The following is a 21784-nucleotide window of genomic DNA, read 5'->3' as shown; positions in this document are numbered from 1 at the left end:
ACAGCCTCAAGCACCAATTTGTAAGTCGCTCTGGATAAGAGCATCTGCTAAATGACTTAAATGTAAATGTAAATGTAATGGCCTTCCACAGATAATCTGTCACTCAACCCTTATCCCAAGCTGCCCACTTCTGGATATAGCTCTCCACCAGGACAAAAAAAAATGATTTCAAAGTTTAAAGCTAGAATCCTAAGCCGCTCTATCCATTTTTGGGCTTGCAAATTAATGATATTTAGCCATTGATTTTTGAAGAGTATAACTTATAAATGGCTCATGAGCTTAGTTCAACTGTCGTACCCGATCAGAACCTAAAAATATTGTTTTACTCCAATGTCGGTAAACAATGTAAACAAACAATGTACAGCCTCAAAACATGGTTAAAACTATAATGTTGATATCATGGATGGTAAGTCCTTGCATCCATAGCTCTGTCTATGAATTTGAGTGGTTACATTTCTCCAGGCCCATCCCTCAGCTTTTTACCAAAACCGAGGCGGGATGACCGCTTTGTTATGGTTTCATTAAGGATTTCAACTTTAACAAAACCTTACAACTCTATGCACAAGGACACATTTTAAACAACTCCCACTGAACATTTTACAAAAACGCATTTACTCGAAGAACTGTTCAGATGCAAAGTATGGTAACAGAAATTCTGTAAAATCACTCAGTTTATGTGATTATGTTTTCCAAACACTTCAATATTTGCTCTGAATTCAAATATGTCTGCAATTAAGAATTGGGTTTTTATCTTTGTCATGACACCTTGACTTTGCAAACATCTCTTTTGGTTATTGAACTACAGTAAGTGAGGTGGATTTACATCCGGTAACAGAATTACGGTAACGGAATTACATTATGGGTCCCTGATCTGTACCATAGAAAAATGCATTATTATTGGATATGAATGCCATTCTCTTCATGTATCCTAAATGGGTACCCAAAAGTAGAAATATTCAATATCCGCCTTTAAACATCACAGCATACTTTAAAGATATATGGTGCGTAGAAATCCGCAGAGGGGGGGTCAGTAGAGATAGGTGGGATTGGCTGAGGGAAGCTGAGGGTTGCGATGTGGAATTGGAGACAAGTGGGGGTGGAGTTGCCGGGCGGGGGATATAATGACAGTCAAAGATAAAAGTACAAAAATAAGGCCAAAATAAAACAAAAAGTACATTTGAATGACACAGGGGCAACGTTGTTACAGCTAATACCTGTTTACATGAGGCTGATGCATATACACACACACTCATTCAAACGCCCAACCGTGCACATTCACGGACACACACATGTAAATAGTGCCATACATGTACTCAAACATATTCAGTTGGCTTTGCTGTTATGATTTTTGTTGTCCTAGATGTCTTTTGTGTTGTTTTCTGTTTTCCTTTGGTCCATTTTGTTGGTTGTTGGGGAAGGTGGGGGAGCTTGGGCCGGTGGCTGATGGGGACCCTAACCAGCGACCTGTTTTTGACCTTGTGGGAGATCTGTCGACGTGTCGTTGAGCAGGGCGTTGACACTGGTTGCTCCTGTGGGTCGCTCTGGATGGGAGTCTGTTAGATTACTGAATGTAATGTAAATGTTGAGCGGCTTCACTGCAAGTAGATTGTACGTTTTAAAACTCAATAATAAAAAATAAAATATGCTCCTTTGCACATTTAGCTATTATTCTAATGAGCTACACACCCAAACAAGACCACATTTGGTTGGTCTGGACCAGACCAAATCTGAACCAATCATAGACATCTATGTTTCACAAGTCTGGACAGTACAGCACAGTAAAGCTCAGTAGAGTTTAGTACAGTAGTTCAGTAGAGTACAGTAAAGTAGATACAGTACATTATACTGTACTCTAGTGTAGTGTGCTCTACTGTACTTAACTCAACTGTACAGTACTGAACTATGGTCAACTTTTCTTTACTGTTCTCTACTTTACTGTGCTGTCCAAACTTCTGAAACACAGACATCTATGATTGGTTCAGATTTGGTCCGGCCAGGGCGAACTGACCAAATTTCAACTACTTTTCAATGTCTAAGGACATCCCGTGTCAGTTGGTGCTCAGTGGGTGAGGATGCTTGTTACAGTAAATGGAAAGAGGGTAAGTGTTAGGTGTCATGGTAGTTGCCTGTAAGAGCCGTGAGAGGTGCCATTAACTGGAGAGAGAGTGAGAGGGGTTGTCCAGACTGTTTTTACACTCTTGTTTTCACCCCAAGACAACAGAAAGAAAACAGTTATGAGCTGAACATAACAGTATGCTAGTAGAAGGGAGGACAGACAGTAGCAGGTGTCTGACCCAACTGTGGTTTGTGACTACTATGATTTCCCATTGTAGCCATTTCAATTGCAGTAATTTGATTTGGTAACAGAATTACACATTTTAATCACTTAATTCATAAACTCAGCAAAAAAAGAAAACGGCCCTTTTTCAGGACCCTGTCTTTCAAAGATAATTCGTAAAAATCCAAATGACTTCACAGATCTTAATTGTAAAGGGTTTAAACACTGTTTCCCATGCTTGTTCAATGAACCATAAATAATTAATGAACATGCACCTGTGGAATGGTCGTTAAAACACTAACAGCATACAGACTGTAGGCAATTAAGGTCACAGTTATGAAAACTTAGGACACTAAAGATGCCTTTCTAATGACTCTGAAAAACACCAAAAGAAAGATGCCCAGGGTCCCTGCTGCAAGGAGGCATGAGGACTACAGATGTGGCCAGGGCAATAAATTGCAATATCCGTACTGTGAGATAACTAAGACAGCGCTACAGAGAGAGGAAGGACAGCTGATCGTCCTCGCAGTGACAGACCACATGTAACAACACCTGCACAGGATCGGTACATTCGAACATCACACCTGCGGGACAGGTACAGGATGGCAACAACTGCCCAAGTTACACCAGGTACGCACAATCCCTCCATCAGTGCTCAGACTGTCCACAATAGGCTGTGAGTGGCTGAACTGAGAGTTTGTAGGCCTGTTGTAGGCAGGTCCTCACCAGACATCACCGGCAACAACGTTGCCTATGGGCACAAACCCACCTTTGCTGGACCAGACAGGACTGGCAAAAAGTGTTCTTCACTGATGAGTCGCGGTTTTGTCTCGCCAGGGGTGATGGTCGGATTCGCGTTTACTGTCGAAGGAATGAGCGTTACACAGAGGCCTGTACTCTGGAGCAGGATCGATTTGGAGGTGGAGGGTCCATCATGGTCTGGGGCGGTGTGTCTCAGCATCATCGGACTGAGCTTGTTGTCATTACAGGCAATCTCAACGCTGTGCGTTACAGGGAAGACATCCTCCTCCCTCATGTGGTACCCTTCCTGTAGGCACATCCTGACATGACCCTCCAGCATGACAATGACACCAGCCATACTGCTCGTTCTGTGGGTGATTTCCTGTAAGACAAGACAGGAATGTCAGTGTTCTGCCATGGCCAGCGAAGAGCCCAGATCTCAATTCCATTGAACATGTCCGGGACCTGTTGGATCGGAGGGTGAGGGCTAGGGTCATTCCCCCCAGAAATGTCTGGGAACTTGCTTTGGTGGAAGAGTGGGGTAACATCCCACAGCAAGAACTGGCAAATCTGGTGCAGTCCATGAGGAGGAGATGCACTGCAGTACTTAATGCAGCTGGTGGCCACACCAGATACTGACTGCTACGTTTGATTTTGACCCCCCCCCCCCCCTTTGTTCAAGGACACATTATTCTATTTCTGTTACTCACATGTCTGTGGAACTTGTTCAGTTTATGTCTCAGTTGTTGAATCTTATGTTCATACAAATATTTACACATGTTAAGTTGACTGAAAATAAACACAGTTGACAGTGAGAGGACATTTCTTTTTTTGCTGAGTTTACAACTAATTGGTAGGTCTACCTTTACTTGTTACTTCTATGAACTTTCATTATCCTCCCTCCACGTATGTGGGGTTTTGGTAACAGAATTACAAGGCAAATCATTTCTCCAAAACTAAATATAAGTGTAGATATTTTTTGGCAGGGGTTATTACTTAAACAATACTGTGTTTTTCTGTATTTCTAATACCTTTTAAGACTTTTTCTGGTAAATGTTGTCAAAGACCCATATTTCCATCTGTTTGACAAGAAACCAAAGCCTATAAATCAAATTTGTATATGCTTTCATTTCTCAAAATTAGTCTCTTAGCTTTCATTTGTAATCAAATTTGACACGCTCCTATGAACATCACGTTTGTGTTCATGGGTCCTAACAGTGATGTTATTACTGATTTTAAAAAAGTAACGTTTCATCACAAATGGCACCCTATTCCCGAATCCCCATATTCTGCACTACATTTGAATTGAGGCCCATATGCTCAGGTCAAAAGTAGTGTACTATATGAGGAATATCTGTGAAAATGAGAATGGGACGAACGGGTAAATGAATTGCAGTAATTCGATTTGGTAACAGAATTACGAAATTTAATCACTTAATAATTCATAAACAAACTTGATATAAGTAACAACACAAGGTCTACCTTTATTGATGTTAATTTTATGGTTGCGTTTTTAGTCACAAGCATACTATGTGGCCGGGAACAGGGCGTCATTTGAGATGTGCCGTGTGTGTGTTCAACCCTAGATTCTTGAAGTTTGAGGTGACAGGTGACAGCAGGGATATAACATTCAAAATAAGGGAGTAAAGGAAAAAAGATAAGGGGAAAAAAAGTGAAGTAGCTAGTTATAGGAGAAGAGGTGGAGAAAGTGATAGCAACCAAATACACGACGGAACAGAAAATAGTCAAAAGGAGGAGAAAAGCAACAAAAAGAAGAAAACAAACTGAAGAGAAACAGACATACAGTGAGGAAGAGAAAGTGCGAGTCCAAGGCGACTACTGTTCCTAATATTAACACTGATAAACTGAAGGTGATATTGAAAGAGCCTCAACAAGGACAAAGAAAATAGACGGTGAAACAACGAGTCGAGGCAAAGACAGAAAAGCCAAGTCCCATGATGAGAGAAGAGGAAAAGCAAAGCTGCAGAGAATAGGGGAAAGGAATTGACGAAAACAGCAATAATTACCAAAAAAAGAGAAAGGGGATGAAGCAGAGGACAGAAAAGGTTACTTCTATGACAAGTCAGAGAAAGAGTAACGGTTTAGAGAACTGACTTTGTGGCTGTGGTAACCGTTGTGCTTGTTGTTCACATGCGTATCTGCACTCTCATTGGCTGGAATGGTCCCACCTGATCTTGCCACATCCTGGCAGCCTTCCATTGTTAGAGCCGCCACTTGAGTATCTGGTCACGAAGACTGCAGCTGTTTCTGATGAATAAACAATGCCATGCTAGTGGGTGGTGACATTCAAATAAAATCCAGCCCTGAAACTAAATGTAGGTTTAAAATAATTATTACGTCAGATCATAGGACGACACCGCATTCACACACATTTTCACAAAGTGGGTAGTTCGGGTTTGTCACTTCTAGCCGAAATATATTCAATTCAATTCAAGGGCTTTATTGGCATGGGAAACATGTGTTAACAATATATCATACTTGACTAAAACAACGACTTTTATAGACTTAAATTGTTGTGCAACACAACATGTAAACTGCCCAGTAAACTGTGGCCATTGTCTTTCAGCTCGAAAAAGTGGATTTCTACAGGTGTATGTATAATACAATAAAAAAAAAATCTTGAGAATTGTCATTTACATTTGGTTTATATATTTTGTTCTTTAAACAATACAAATTATTCACATACCACATCTCTTTCAAGCAGTACAAAATACAAGAACTCTTAATTTTATTAAAACATCACATTTATAAATAACTATTGTGATACTATTTTCACAGCATCTTGACGAACAGACTCGGAACTGCGTGAAATAATCATAGCTAGCTATGTACATTGTAAACAATATATAACTAATCTGAGACTCACACAAACTAGTCATGACATATATTCCATTTAACATCTATGGGGCTTACTGTAGATACTGTAGAGCTGCTTTGTGCAGGTTTTCTCCATTTCTCAAAACAGTGTAAACCCCATAGAAATATAATTCCTAGAAGGGGATTTGCCATCAAAGTCATCATTGGGTGTCATTGGAGACGTAGCCAGCAACAGACTAGCCTTCAGAGTACATAAATATAATTTCTAGAAGGGACATAGCCCTTCAGATCACAGCAAATAGACTGCCCAGTCAGGAATTCAATTACTATGCTTCATAGTTGCTTCACTTAGTCATCCTTCTTGTGGGGTAGAGCCGAGCTGCTATCAGCGGTTTTATGAAGCAAAGCCGATCTGTTGTCGTTAGGCAATCCTTCATTATTGTTCCCAACCTTCCCATTGATCAGAGGAGTAGATGGCATTGTAGACTCTGCCCCCTCAGATGTGAGGTACTCGCTGATCAGCTTCTGATAGGTGGGATGGGTGGTCAGCACTCTGAACAGCTCCTCTGTAGAGATACAACAATGTAGCATTAGGGTTGTTGACAAGGATGTGGATCTCTCAACTTGCCTTTCCTTCAGTCCTCGCTACCTATCTCCTTGGCGCCTCAACTGTATTGGAGAAGGTCCACGGTCACTCCCGTCAGACCTTCTTCTCTAATGGGTTTCGAGAAGGAGGCAAGGGGAGAGGATGCGGGGGAAAATCGAGGAAAGATTGAGAAAGAGCCAGTAGTTAAGAGCGATCGTCCGACTGCCCCTCTTTGAAACAGCTTGTGTCACATGATCACAGACTTGGTTTCTGCTCAACAGCCACAAAAAGTTTAATTATAAACCATTAATAATCAAGGTAAGTTGGAATGGGCTGAAAGTAGCAGAGGGTTGAATTAAAAAAAAAACATGATTTATAATAGTTATGACTGAAAAAACACTTCATATAATGTATACCGGATGTGTTTAAGTACCATCTGTCCAGATGTAATCAAATAGCATATATATACAGTGGGGCAAAAAAGTCTTTAGTTAGCCACCAATTGTGCAAGTTCTCCCACTTAAAAAGATGAGGCCTGTAATTTTCATCATAGGTACACTTCAACTATGACAGACAAAATGAGGGAGAAAAAAAATCCAGAAGATCACATTGTAGGATTTTTAATGAATATATTCGCAAATTATGGTGGAAAATAAGTATTTGGTCACCTACAAACAAGCAAGATTTCTGGCTCTCACAGACCTGTAACTTCTTTAAGAGGCTCCTCTGTCCTCCACTCGTTACCTGTATTAATGGCACCTGTTTGAACTTGTTATCAGTATAAAAGACACCTGTCGCACAACCTCAAAAAGTCACACTCCAAACTCCACTATGGCCAAGACCAAAGAGCTGTCAAAGGACACCAGAAACAAAATTGTAGACCTGCACCAGGCTGGGAAGACTGAATCTGCAATAGGTAAGCAGCTTGGTTTGAAGAAATCAACTGTGGGAGCAATTATTAGGATCCACGCAAGATCTCACCCCGTGGGGTCAAAATGATCACAAGAACGGTAAGCAAAAATCCCAGAACCACACGAGGGGGACCTAGTGAATGACCTGCAGAGAGCTGGAACCAAAGTAACAAAGCCTACCATCAGCAAGGGCATTGAAGATGAAGCGTTGCTGGGTCTTTCAGCATGACAATGATCCGAAACACACCGCCCGGGCAACGAAGGAGTGGCTTCGTAAGAAGCATTTCAAGGTCCTGGAGTAGCCTATCCAGTCTCCAGATCTCAACCCCATAGAAAATCTTTGGAGGGAGTTGAAAGTCTGTGTTGCCCAGCAACAGCCCCAAAACATCACTGCTCTAGAGGAGATCTGAATGGAGGAATGGGTCAAAATAACAGCAACAGTGTGTGAAAACCTTGAAGACTTACAGACAACGTTTGACCTCTGTCATTGCCAACAAAGGGTATATAACAAAGTATTGAGATAAATAATTATTTGGTCAATAACAAAAGTCTTCCACCATAATTTGCAAATAAATTCATTAAAAATCCTACAATGTGATTTTCTGGATTTTTCTCTCTCATTTTGTCTGTCATAGTTGAAGTGTACCTATGATGAAAATTACAGGCCTCTCTCATCTTTTTAAGTGGGAGAACTTGCACAATTGGTGGCTGACTAAATACTTTTTTTGTCCCACTGTATAGTTATGTAATTACGGTGTAAAAAAAAGTACCATGTAAATAATGTGTAGAATATACATGTAACGAAAACATTTTTTGGTCCTCCGAAAGAGGGGTCGTGGTGGATGGGTCCCCCAAAAATTAAAGATATGTTAATTTGATTAATCAAGTTGTTCGTTCATTCATTTAAATGTAAATTATGTTAATATAGATTGGTGTCTTGCGTTCAGTGGGCACGCCTCTCCGGGACAGTTCTGAGTACAGCTCCTCTGTGTGGTATTGAGGACTCCCCACTACCGCCCCCATCAGGTCAGACACATCCACCGCTGTCAGACTGCCACTACCCTCTCTGTCATACAGCTGCAGACACACACAGAGCAGATATTTCTAACCCAATATAAACTATACCGTTTATGTAAGTATATAAAGTTAATATACAGTTTGTAAAATATTCCATTTAGAAAATACAGTACATACACACATACATTTACAGTGCATTCGAAAAGTTTTCAGGCCCCTGTATTTAATCCATTTCAGAATAAGGCTGTAAAGTAACAAAATGCGGAAAAAGTGAAGGGGTCTGAATATTTTCCGAATGCACTGTACAAATACAGTACATACAAACACATGTAAAATATACTGTATATGTACAGTTTATAGGTTAAAGCGCCCTCTTAATACTGTATATACAGCCTGGGTTTGTTCCTCTGTTCTTAACCTGGGTGCCAGTCTGTTTCTGCTCGTTTGCCAAACATGCTCGAGTTGACAAGCGCACAAACAGATCTGGGACCCAGGCTACGTACACACACTTTACAGGTTGAAATGCATAACTTCCTACCAGGTTTAACATCTACTCTAAACATTAACACAGGGGTTAATCCATTCTACACATACACACAAACACCGGGAGAGGTTCTTACAGTGAAGGCGATGTGAAGGAGAGACTTGAAGTCCATAAAGCTGGAGACAGCTGCCACACTTAGATAGATCTGTCTGAGATCCACCTTGTCATCCTGCAAAGCACACAGACCACGTTTACATACACACCAATAATATATATATTACTTGGGATATTCAAGTACTCTGTTTTTGAGTTGATGCATATAAAACATCAAATTCTGTTCACAAGAACACCAAAAAGCTTGTATCCCGGTTATGTGAAACCAGGATAAGATGCCTGGAATATGCTGATCTTAGATGGAATTGTGGCACGCTCTCCGTAGTCAATGAGTAAGACCATTAAACAGGTCAACGTTCACAAGGCCGCAGGGCCAGACGGAATACCAGGACGTGTACTCCGAGCATGCGCTGACCAACTGGCAAGTGTCCTCACTGACATTTTCAACCTGTCCCTGACTGAGTCTGTAACACCAACATGTTTCAAACTGACCACCATAGACCCTGTGTCCAAGAACATGAAGGTAACCTGCCTAAATAACTACCGACCCGTAGAACTCACATCTGTAGCTATGAAGTGCTTTAAAAGGCTGGTGTGGCTCACATCAACACCACTATCCCAGAAAACCTAGACCACTCCAATTTGCATACTGCCCCAACAGATCCACAGATGATGCACTCTATTGCACTCCACATTGCCCTTTCCCACCTGGACAAAAGGAACACCTATGTGAGAATGCTATTCATTGACTACAGCTCAGCGTTCAAAACCACTTCCTGTACTCTCTGTTCACTCCTGACTGCACGGCCAGAACACCATCATCAAGTTTGCCGATGACACAACAGTGATCACCGACAACATGCAGTGCCAGGACAACAACCTCTCCCTCAATGTGAGCAAGACAAAGGAGAAGATTGTGGACTACAGGAAAAGGCGGGCCGAACAGGCCCCCATTAACATTGACGGGGCTGTAGTGGAGCGGGTCGAGAGTTTCAAGTTCCTTGATGTCCACATCACCAACGAACTATCATAGTCAAAACATACCAAGACAGTCGTGAAGAGGGCACGATAAAACCTTTTCCACCTCAGGAGCATGGCATGTGTCCCCAGATCCTCAAAAGGTTCTGTAGCTGCACCATTGAGAGCATCCTGACCGATTCCATCACCACCTGGTACGGCAACTCCTCGGCATCTGACCGTAAGGCGCTACAGAGGGTAGTGCGAACGGCCCAATACATCACTTGGGCCAAGCATCCTGCCATCCAGGACCTATATAATAGGCGTGTCAGAGGAAAGCCCATAAAATTGTCAGAGACTCCAGTCACCCTGTTCTCTGCTACCGCACAGCAAGCGGTACTGGAGCGCCAAGTCTAGGACCAAAAGGCTCCTCAACAGCTTCTACCCCGAAGCCATAAGACTGCAGAACAATTCATAAAACCACCACCGGACAATTTACAGACAACCCCCCTTCCTTTTGTACACTGCTGCTACTCGCTGTTCATTATCTATGCATAGTCACAACACCCCCACCTACATGTACAGATTACCTCAACTAACCTGTACCCCCGCACACTGACTCGGTACCGGTGCCCCCTGTACAATAGCCTCGTTATTGTGTTACTTTTTAGTTTAGTCTACTTGGTAAATATGTTCTTCTTCTTGAACGGCACTGTTGGTTAAGGGCTATAAGTAAGCATTTTACGGGTAAGTCTACACTTGTTGTATTCGGCGCATGTGACAAATAAAGTTTGATTTGATACTTTTCTAATGCACTGTACTATTAACTAATATGAAAGTCAATTAGGAATATTCTGGATATTCAAAGATTCAATGGATACTTGTGAACAGGATATCAAAAGGTACATGTAAACAGCTTATCCCGAATTAGACCTTAAGCGGAATATGAGTTACTAGCCGGAATACTGTGTGCATGCAAACGTTGTCACTGTTACACAAACAACAGAGAAACAAAGTACACACAACACCAAGAAATACTCCAAATGTACTGCACACACGCTTGACGCTGGTGGACAATTTTACCTCAGGAGGACTTTACCTTTGAGTAGAGACCACAGATCTTAGCAGCAGTCTGTCTGTCAGTCAGTCCCATAAGAGGGACCAGCTCATCCACAACAGCCCCCCAACCCTGTTCGGACTGACACCGGTCAATCATCTGAGATAGTGCCACCTCAACCTCTGACTCTCTGAGACTGAGGATGGAGAGGGAGAGATGGAAGGAGAGAAACAAATTGAAGGAGAGAGAAATAAGAAAAGGAGGTTTCTAGATGACAATTTAAGAAGTACTGCACACAAGAAGGAGAGCACCTGGGTAGTTAGGATCAAACACAAAGCCATAGATAAATAGCCTACATATACAGTGCAATCTGAAAAGTATTCAGACAACTGGACTTTTTCCACATTTTGTTACGTGACAGTCTTACTGTAAAACTGATTAAATTGTTGTTTTCTCATCAAATCTACAGTTGAAGTCGGTATTTTACATACACCTTAGCCAAATCCATTTAAACTCAGTTTCACAATTCCTGACATGTAATCCTAGTAAAACTGTCTTAGGTCAGTTGGGATCAACACTTTATTTTAAGAATGTGAAATGTCAGAAAAATAGTAGAGAGAATTACTTATTTCAGCTTTATTTATTTTATCAAATTCCCAGTGGGTCAGAAGTTTACATACTCTCAATTACCATTTGGTAGCATTGCCTTTAAATGATTTAACTTGGGTCAAACATTTCGGGGAGCCTTCCACAATAAGTTGGGTGAATTTTGGCCCATTCCTTCTGACAGAGCTGGTGTAACTGAGTCAGGTTTGTAGGCCTCCTTGCTCCCACAAGCTTTTTCAGTTCTGCGCACAAATTTTCTAAAGGATTGAGGTCAGGGCTTTGTAATGGCCACTCCAATACCTTGACTTTGTTCTCCGTAATATATTTTGCCACGACTTTGGAAGTATGCTTGGGGTTATTGTCCATTTGGAAGACCCATTTGCAACCAAGCTTTAACTTCTTCACTGATGTCTTGAGATGTTGCTTCAATATATCCATATAAATTTTCCTACTTCATGATGCCATTTATTTTGTGAAGTGCACCAGTCCCTCCTGCAGCAAAGCACCCCCACAACATGATGCTGCCATCCCCGTGCTTCACGGTTGGGAAGGTGTTCTTTGGCTTGCAAGCCTCCCCCTTTTTCCTCCAAAGATAACCATGGTCATTATGGCCGAACAGTTCTAGTTCTGCTTCATCAGACCAGAGGACATTTCTCCAAAAAGTACAATCTTTGTCCCCATGTGCCGTTGCAAACCGTAGTCTGGCTTTTAAAAAAAATTTTTTATGGTGTTATGGAGCAGTGGCTTCTTCCTTGCTGAGTGGCCTTTCAGGTTATGTCGATATATGCCTCGTTTTACTGTGGATAGATACTTTCGTACCGGTTTCCTCCAGCATCTTCATAAGGTCATTTGCTGTTGTTCTGGGATTGATTTGCACTTTTCACACCAAAGTACGTTCACCTCTAGGAGACAGAACACGTCTCCTTCCTGAGCGGTATGACGGCTGTGTGGTCCCACGATGTTTAGACTTGCATACTATTGTTTGTACAGATGAACGTGGTACCTTCAGGCATTTGTAAATTGCTCCCAAGGATGAACCAGACTCGTGGAGGTCAACAAAAGTTTTTCCTGAGGTCGTAGCTGATTTCTTATGATTTCCCCATTATGTCAAGCAAAGAGGCACTGAGTTTGAAGGTAGGCCTTGAAATACATCCACAGGTACACCTCCAATTGACTCAAATGATTAGCCTATCAGAAGCTTCTAAAGCCGTGACATCATTTTCTGGAATTTTCCAAGCTGTTTAAAGGCACAGTCAACTTAGTGTATGTAAACTTCTGACCCACTGGAATTGTGATACAGTGAGTTAAGTGAAATAATCTGTCTGTAAACAATTGTTGGAAAAATTACTTGTCATACACAAAGTAGATGTCCTAACAAGAAATTTGTGGAGTGGTTGAAAAACGAGTTAATGACTCCAACCCAAGCGTATGTAAAGTTCAGACTTCAACTGTACACACAGCACCTCATAATGACAAAGTTAAAACAGGTTTTTAGAAATGTTTGCAAATCTCATTTAAAAAACAAAATCTGAAATATCAAATTGACATAAGTATTCAGACTCTTCACTACTTTGTTGAAGCACCTTTGGCAGCGATTACAGCCTCAAGTCTTCTTGGGTATGACGCTACAAGCTTGGCACACCTTTGGGGAGTTTCTCCCATTCTTCTCTGCAGATCTTCTCAAGCTCTGTCAGGTTGGATGGGGAGCGTTGCTGCACAGCTATTTTTCAGGTCTCTCCAGAGATGTTCAATCAGGTTCAAGTCCGGGCTCTGGCTGGGCCACTCAAGGACATTTAGAGACTTGTCCCGAAGCCACTCCTGCGATGTCTTGGCTGTGTGCTTAGAATCGTTGTCCTGGTGGAAGGTGAACCATCTCTGAACTTTGCTCTGTTCATCTTTCCCTCGATCCTGACTAGTCTCCCAGTCCCTGCCATTGAGAGAAATTCCCACAGCATGATGCTGCCACCACCATGCTTCACCGTAGAAATGGTGCCAGGTTTCCTCTAGACGTAATGCTTGGCATTCAGGCCACAGATTTTAATCTTGGTTTCATCAGACCAGAGAATCTTGTTTCTCATGGTCCTAGGTGCCTTTTGGCAAACTCCAAGCAGGCTGTCATGTGCATTTTACTGAGGAGTGGCTTCCGTCTGGCCTGATTGGTGGAGTCCTGCAGAGATCGTTGTACTTCTGGATGGTTCTCCCATCTCCACAGACGAACTCTGGTGCTGTGTCAGAGTGACCATCAGGTTCTTTGTCACCTCCCTGACCAAGGCCCTTCTCCCCCGATTGCTCGGTTTGGCCGGGCAGCCAGCTCTAGGAAGAGTCTTGGTGGCTCCAAACTTCTTCCATTAAAGAATGATGGAGGCCACTGTTCTTGGGCACCTTCAATGCTGCACAAATGTTTTGGTACCCTTCCCCCAGATCTGTGCCTCGACACAATCCTGTCTCAGAGCTCTACGGACAATTTCATTGACCTCATGGCTTTGTTTTTGCTCTGACATGCACTGTCAACTGTGGGACCTTTTATAGACAGGTGTGTGCCTTTCCAAATCATGTCCAATGAATTGAATTTACCACAGGTGCACTCCAAGCAGGCTGTTGTAGAAACATCTCAGGATGCACTTGAGCTCAATTTCAAGTCTCATAGCAAAGGGTCTAAATAGTTATGTAAATAAGGTATCTGTTTAAAAAAAATTGTAATACATTTGCAAAAAATAAAATAAAAACTGTATTCACTTTGTCATTATGGGGTATTGTGTTTTGATTGATGAGGGAAAAAATATTTAATACATTTTAGAATAAAGTTGTAAAGTAACAAAAATGTGGAAAATACTTTGCGAATTCCCTGTATACAGGCAACTCGCAAAATAATGGAAACACCCGAGTCAATGAGGGGTACACTGTATTTTGAAAGCAAGTGCTTCTACACAAGTGTGGTTCCTGAGTTAATTAAGCAATTAACATCCCATCATGCTTAGGGACATGTATAAAAATGCTGGGCAGGCCATTATTTAGGCTACCATGGCTATGCCCCCATCCACAGAGCACAAGAAGTCACTGATAGGTTTGATGAGCATGAAAACGATGCAGTCTCAGTCGCCAGATGTCAACCCAATTAAACACATGAGAGATTCTGGAGTGGTGCCTGAGACAGGGTTTTCCACCATCATTAACAAAACACCAAATTATGACATTTCTCATGGAAGAATGGTGTCGCAACCCTCTGATAGAATTCCAGACACTTGTAGAATCTATGTGAAGTTTAATTGAAGCTGTTCTGACTCACGGTGGCCTAACGCCCTTTACGTTGGTAGATACTTGTATGTATATATTGTCATGGATTCAGTTCCTAGATTCTAAAGTAGCCATTTCTATAGAAGCTTTGCAGGCACGTTTCCAACGTGAATTTGCATTAATGACTTGAGAGTCGATAGATATGTATTACTCCCAATGTACGGGTTGTCACAGTGAAATACATATTTTTGTAAATATAAAAATGTGATAGGGCATTTGTAAACTGTTTTTCTGTAGCATCTTCCAAGGTCCGTCACACCTGTTCCAACTCAACACTAACAGCATCTCCCCATAATCCCTTTGTTCTACTCCTACAGGTAAGCCACACAGGTGACCACCAGGTGTAACTAACAAAATAGGAAGTTCCCATATACATACGTTTTCATACATTCTATACACTGTAACAAACAAGTTCTACACATGTTCTTCTCTAATACAAAATGGTTATTGTTATATGACTCTGCATACGCACACGCAATTGATGACTCCACACAGACACATAAACCACAGGTGACTGGTGGCACTTTAAATTGGGAAGGGCTGGATCATAGTAATGGCTGGAACCAAGTGTACTTAACGGTATAAAAACAAATCAAACATAGATTGATACCAATTAATTTACTCCATTCCAGATATTATTATGAGCAGTCATCCCATCACCAGCCTCCTGTGACACACACGTCTCTTACCCGTCTTTGTGCAGCAGTGAGAGGGTTTCTCTGGCTGGGGGTTCTAGGGGGAGGGAGAGCCCCCCTAGCATTCTGGTAGGAACACGCCCCTCCATCACATGGTCTGTAGCTGGGATACCCAGAGTCCTGAAATACATAGGAGATGATACTGTTAGACCACACATACACCTCTCATTCACATAAGCAGTGCCTACTACTTAAACTGCATATTGTTTACTAATCGTACTACATATTTGGTCAAAACGCCTGCAGTAAGCAACAAATATCAGCATACTAGAATGATCCTACTGAGAATGCATCATCTAATGCGCAATTCTACTAGATGAAAAGCGTAAATGAGCATAACATCCGGGCATTTAAACCATACTCATTATTTTCTTCTCAAAAAGCCTACAATTGAAAAATGCAAGTACAGGTATTCGTACACAGTCATTAGCTGGGATACACAGAGCCCTGACAAGCTCAAAGAGGTAAACTCAGTACTGTTAGAATAACACGCATACCGCAACAACAAAACACACCTCAAGAAGACTGAGCCCAAAGATGATAGACATACATTACAGGCAGTAATTCTGTGTAAACTTACTTGGCCATGAGTTTCTGGACATTGTCTGCATACAGGTTAGGGTCATCCTTCTCTTCCTGAGAGGGGGTGTATACTGGCAGATACTGTAACCAAATCAGAGTACAGGACATTAATACAGGTACTGTAGCCAATAAGAGAACATTACATTTATAGTTTATAGTGACAGGTAATACAGGCAGAACAGGATATTAATACTGACAGGTAATATCGCTAATAAGAGAAGAGGACATTTACACCGACAGCCAATCTGAAAACAGAACACGATCATACCTCAACAGTAACGTTAGTGTAGAGCTGAGAGCAGGTGTGCCACAGTGTCTCAATCCTGGAGGGAACAACACCCATCAGTGAAATAACATTTAGAAAAAGCTTATTTCCAGTATTATAGATAATGAAGTTGAATGATTATCATATTCCAAAGAAAAATTAATTTAGATGATGCCTTACCAGGTTGTGCCCTTGTGGGTCCAGCGCACAGTATCCTAGAAAAATAAGCCAGTTGTCTTTTAAACTCACACGTGCAGACAGTACGTCACCTGATTATGTTCAGAACATTGCATAGCCTACAGGTCACTCAGTTCAAAACACACCCTGTACAGACATGCTATTGCACCATTGGAGTTCCAACATGCAAAGATTAACAAGAGTGCCCTCCACTTATATTGGCACCCTCGGTAAATATGAGCAAAACATATTTGCTATTTATCCTCTTGGTATTTCATTACAAATATTCACAAAAATCAAACCTTTAATTGAAGTAAAATTATAGAAAAAAGTGAAATAAATGACAAATATTTTTCTCTGAAACGTGTGACACAACTATTGGCACCCCTAAAAATTCTTATGAGAAAAATCTAACTGAAGTGTATACCCATTCATATTTTACATTTAAGTTCACCTAAGTGATTAGGAACACTTAAGTGGAAAGCCATGACTTTGCTGTTTCACTGGGGTATAAATATGAGGTGAAACACAGGCCAGGTTCCCATAGTCATCCATTACTATGGGAAAGACCCGAGAATACAGTAATGATGTGCGACAAACGGTTGTTGAGCTGCACAAACCAGGAAATGGCTATAAGAAAAAAGCTCAACGGTTGAAAATGCCCATTTCTACCATCAGGGCAATGTCCTCTTTCAGGCTGATTGTTAACGTGTTTGAGGAGGATGGTTCGAGTGGCCAAAAAATCTCCAAGGATCACAGCTGGAGAATTGCAGACGTTAGTTGGGTCTTGGGTCAGAAAATCTCCAAAACTACGTTCACAAGTTGTTTGGGAGAGTTGCCATAAAGAAAAAGCCTTTGCTGTCAAACAACAAACTCAAGCACCTACATTTTGCCAAACGTTACTGGAACTTTCATTTGGGACTGGGTTCTATTGTCAGATGTCAAAATAGAGCATTTTGGAAACAAACACCAGAGGTGGCTTTGGCGTAGACAGAAAGATGGCCACGCAAAAAAGTACCTCATCCCCACTGTGAAGTATGGTGGTGGATCTTTGATGTTGTGGGGCTGTTTTTCTTCCAAAGGCCCTGGACAACTTGTTAGGATACATGGTATCATGGACTCCATCAAGTACCAGCAGATATTAAATCAAAACATGACTGCCTCTGCTAGGAAGCTTAAACTGGGCCGGGGTTGGATCTTCCAGCAGGGCAGTGATCCAAAGCACACCTCAAAATCAACACAAAAATGCTTCAATGACCACAGAAACAAGGCTTTGCCATGGCTATCCCAGTCCACTGACCTAAACGCCATGGAAAACCTGTGGGATGAGCTGAAGAGGAGAGTCCACAAGCGTGGATCTTGGATAATCTGAAGGATCTGGAGAGATTCGATATGGAGGAATTGTCTCAGATCCTTTGACATGTGTTCCCCAAACTCATTACACATTATAGGAGAAGAGCTGTTATCTTGGCAAAGGGAGGTTGCACAAAGAATGAAGGGGTGCCAATAATTGTGGCACACATATATTTGAGAACCAACATATATTTGTTTTATGATAAGAATAGATTTTTTCTTTCAATTATTTTTACTTGAATTAAAGGTTTGATTTTTGTGAATATAAAGATGTTTTTCTTCTTCCCCGCAGCCAGTTTTGCTCATATTTACCAAGGGTGCCAACATTAGTGGAGGGAACCCCATCTATGATTAGAAAGCAAACAACATGGTATTTTCCCACGACCAGAACACTGTAGTCCTTAATAGGAAGGGTGTTCTCAGGCCCAATTCCAATCCGTCGGCAAGTCAACTACTCTGTCTGGAGCTGGTCTAGTGGTAGTGCGGTCATCCCAGACCATATATGCTCCCAGAGGCAGCGGTTCATTCCACCACTCACTTTCTATTTCCCCTCTCTACTCACCAGTTTGTTAGGGTAGTGCAGCAGGACTGGTTGGACTGGGACTCCAGCCAGGAAGGCACCTTGAAGGGAGAGAGAGAACAGTAAACCAGTCAGCTCACACCTTTCTCCCCTCCCTACGTAACACAACATGCCATCCATTTCTTTAGGTTCGGCATAAGTGACAGTTTGTTGATTAAGATATTCTTTGTGTGCTCACCAATACCAGGTTCATATGCTATTAGAAATTATATGAACTATTGGAATAGAAGCAAAAGTGCAAACACTGCCAATCTGGCACCCTAGGCAGGCTAAAGCAAAGGCTAAAAGCATTTGAAAGATTTCAAATAGTACTTGAACCAAGGTCTGGTTCTCACCACGTTTAAACTTGATGAGAATGGTGCCGTTCGTAGTGGTGCCTTCTGGGAACATCAGCATCTGAGAGAGGGAGAGAAAGACCGTGATTGATGAATAGAGACAATGACAGAGATGGAGAGTGAGAAAGCAAGGGAGTTCGTATAGCCAGTCCATCAGTAAGGTTCATTAGGAGGAGAAAGAGGGAGAGAGAGAGAGAGAAAAAGATGGAGGGAGGGATAGAGATTGAGACAGTGATTGATATATACTGAGAGAAAGAAGGCGTTAAACCAGTTCTATAACAGTCGTCCATTCATCAGTAATGTTAATTGTTCTATAGTTACATCATTCTAACGTGCCAGTTAACTCAGTCGTCGCGCTACATGGCACAAGACTGATGCAGTGAGGTTACATGCGTGTAACTGGTTGGATGTGAGCCCACGTCGCCTATGTGATAACCCAATGTCTCAACCACTGGAAATCCTTGAACAATTGGGTTTACATGTCTCGGACAAGGCTACTCCGTTACACCTGTTACCTCCATTGGCCAAATAGGACCTTTGAACACTGCTTACCTGTGGCCAGTAGCCGTTGGAGGTGAGCCTCTCTATGATCTGCGCAATAGCTTGTTTCCTGGACTCTGGATTCTTCCTATTTACCATCACTGACTGGTTAAACTCCAGGAGGGCTAAAGGGAGAAAAAAAGCAACCATACACAAGGCTGTTATAATGTGACATAACCATAACAACGTGATCATTATATTAGTTAGGACACAAAAGCCACTGAAGGCCTATGCTACTGAAGAGATAGGAAAGGGAATACGAAGGGAAAAAGGTAAGAGAGAAAGAAAGCGGAAAGGTCGGGAAAAGATAGCAGGAGTACAAAAACAAGAAAAGTCATGAGGCAATAGTTTGTTTTAAGAGTTTGTCAACATTTCTCAATACTCCCTGTTCTCCAATCCCTCCCCCATCTCTCCTTCCTTTCCCAACCTCCACCCCCCCCCCCCCCTCTCATTCTCCATCTCACCTCAACATAGTAGAATGAAGTTGCCCCCAGTGCGGTATTTTATCCCCAGTGATTAAGGTTACCATTTGAGGACAGTAATCAGATACTAGATCTGTGTCTTTTACGGGCAACTTTGATCCAGAGTCACTCCAAGTATCCCGCATAACACTCACCCCCTATTACAGGCAGGTTCTGGTTCTCCAATCTGGACACCACCTTAGCCAACTGTGTGTGTGTGTGTGTGTGTGTGTGTGTGTGTGCACGCGCATGTGTCCCACTCCCAGTTACCCCCACACTCACCCCCTATAACAGGGATTTTTTGGTTTTCCGATCGGGACACCACTGTAGCTAACTGGGTTTCCGGCAGCACCAACATGTCCAGGAAGCTACTGTGAGGCGCCACTGCCAGCACAGGAGCCTCCTTACGCCCTGCCCTACGTCCTTTAACCCGGACCCAGAACCCCAGGAAGAAAAACGCTGCCCGGCTCAGGAACCGGATGATGGAATGTAGCAGCCACCAACGCCACCCCGCCACTACTGGCCGGGAGCGTTCCTCCTCTGACAAGCCGGCCAAACGCAGCCGGGCAATAGGCCACATCATCAGGAAGCAGAGGGCGACCAGCAAGATTCGTATGGGGAAGAGGATGGTGCCAAACACAATGCCCTGTGGATTGGAGGGACATGTTAATTATATGGAGAATAGTAAGTTAAATAGGGTAGGTAGCCTGCAATGTATAATATTCATTACACACACAGATGTACACATTCTGGCACAGGCTACAATGTATCATATTGTATCACAGTTCCTAGACAAGCTGCTACATGCTACAATGAATCCAGAATATAGATGCGTGCACGGTTGCTAATCAACAATAGGTACCTGCATGCAGACACACAAACCATTCAAATGTGTCCTCTTTTCACCTCAAACTCTTACCACATTTCCTCAAGCATAATAAGACAACTCACCCGTATTCTTTGTGCCCTGGTCAGTTTCAGTTTGTGTATAAATGGGTGAGGGTAATCGGATGTTGCTTGGCGACTGTCCCGCCTCTCCATGGCGACTAGGCAAGCCTTGACAGACTCAATATCTGTAAAAAGTAGGTCAGACCCAACCAGATTTCAAACTAACCCTTTGAGGTTTGATGTGCGAGGTATTCACTGAATGGCGATGAATATCCCGGTGCGTCGACAGTTTAATTCCGCCGCAACTATTTGGCGTTGCGTAAAAAGTTGTGATATAAAAGTTATAAAAGTGCCTCTCAAAATGTAACGTTATCAAGATGCAGAGAGCCAAAACCAGTCCGAGGGATAGTGGGAGTGCGACAGTTGGTTGGATAAAAAGAAACAAAGAAACAAGTTCAAAAGTGAAAACGATCCAAGTGAAATCGAAGATGTGAATCCGAATTTAAAAATTCCAATACGTTGATTTATTGTACTCTAATACAAGGAATTTAATACGAAATATGCGCTCGTGTCAATGCATATGGCGTAAAAAATAAGAACAACAACTCGCATTGGTGATCTTCTTCGGTGGGGTTTTAGGGCGGACTATATCCTGAAAAGTTATATTACCGCCCACTTTTTCTTCTCCTTCCTCCTGAAAATAAAATATTCCATTGTGGGAAAGGAGGGGGGAAATAATATATAAATAACTCGAAACCCGTCCCACTCCTTCAATCACAATCCAATCATGTAAAGTGGTGGGTCGTAGCAAGCTATCTGCTTTCGGTTTCGAGATGATATATCTGTCGAGGGAGGAGCTATTTATTCTGAAAACATTTCCGTTTGTTGGCAATGTCAAATGTCGGAAATGTTTTCAAAATACTTACTTTCATATTCGCTAGATAGACAGGCAAACGCCACCGAGTACTAAACTGTACACCAATCAAAACGGGTGTACCATGGTACTATCTCTGCTGGTCACGTCT

The 21784-nt window shown here is 42.1% G+C and overlaps 1 protein-coding gene across 2 annotated transcripts; it reads right to left on the bottom strand.

Annotated features, from left to right (window-relative positions):
• Positions 1–5464: 5464 nt before the first annotated feature.
• Positions 5465–21595, bottom strand: LOC115133350 (lysophospholipid acyltransferase LPCAT4-like). Of its 2 annotated transcripts, none has more exons than XM_029666488.2 (13): positions 20823–21590; positions 20154–20517; positions 19423–19535; positions 18871–18931; positions 18518–18576; positions 16606–16640; positions 16429–16483; positions 16159–16241; positions 15573–15698; positions 11026–11179; positions 8992–9084; positions 8296–8431; positions 5465–6423 (listed from the first exon to the last, which is right to left on the bottom strand). In XM_029666488.2, exons 1-13 carry the CDS (start codon positions 20910–20912, stop codon positions 6206–6208), a joined length of 1587 nt encoding a protein of 528 aa, XP_029522348.2. In that variant the 5' UTR covers positions 20913–21590; the 3' UTR covers positions 5465–6205. The 2 variants fall into 2 exon arrangements, 1 of the variants encoding a protein (XP_029522348.2); XR_010464554.1 differs by having other exon boundaries at positions 6336–6423; positions 7535–8431; positions 20823–21595.
• Between the last annotated feature and the right edge of the window lie 189 nt (positions 21596–21784).

The sequence above is a fragment of the Oncorhynchus nerka genome, linkage group LG8 (genome assembly GCF_034236695.1).
Source record: "Oncorhynchus nerka isolate Pitt River linkage group LG8, Oner_Uvic_2.0, whole genome shotgun sequence".
NCBI lineage: Eukaryota > Metazoa > Chordata > Actinopteri > Salmoniformes > Salmonidae > Oncorhynchus > Oncorhynchus nerka.
Note: the sequence above shows the minus strand (reverse complement) of the source record. Positions and strands in the feature narration are given on the sequence as shown.

Coding starts and splice junctions, on each gene's coding strand:
- LOC115133350 (XM_029666488.2), bottom strand. CDS start 20,912: ATGGAGAGGCGGGACAGTCGCCAAGCAACATCCGATTACCCTCACCCA. Junction 9,085..11,025: donor TCTGTGGTCTCTACTCAAAG/GTAAAGTCCTCC, acceptor TGTGCTTTGCAG/GATGACAAGGTGGATCTCAG. Junction 8,432..8,991: donor TCCTTCACATCGCCTTCACT/GTAAGAACCTCT, acceptor GTGTGTCTGCAG/CTGTATGACAGAGAGGGTAG.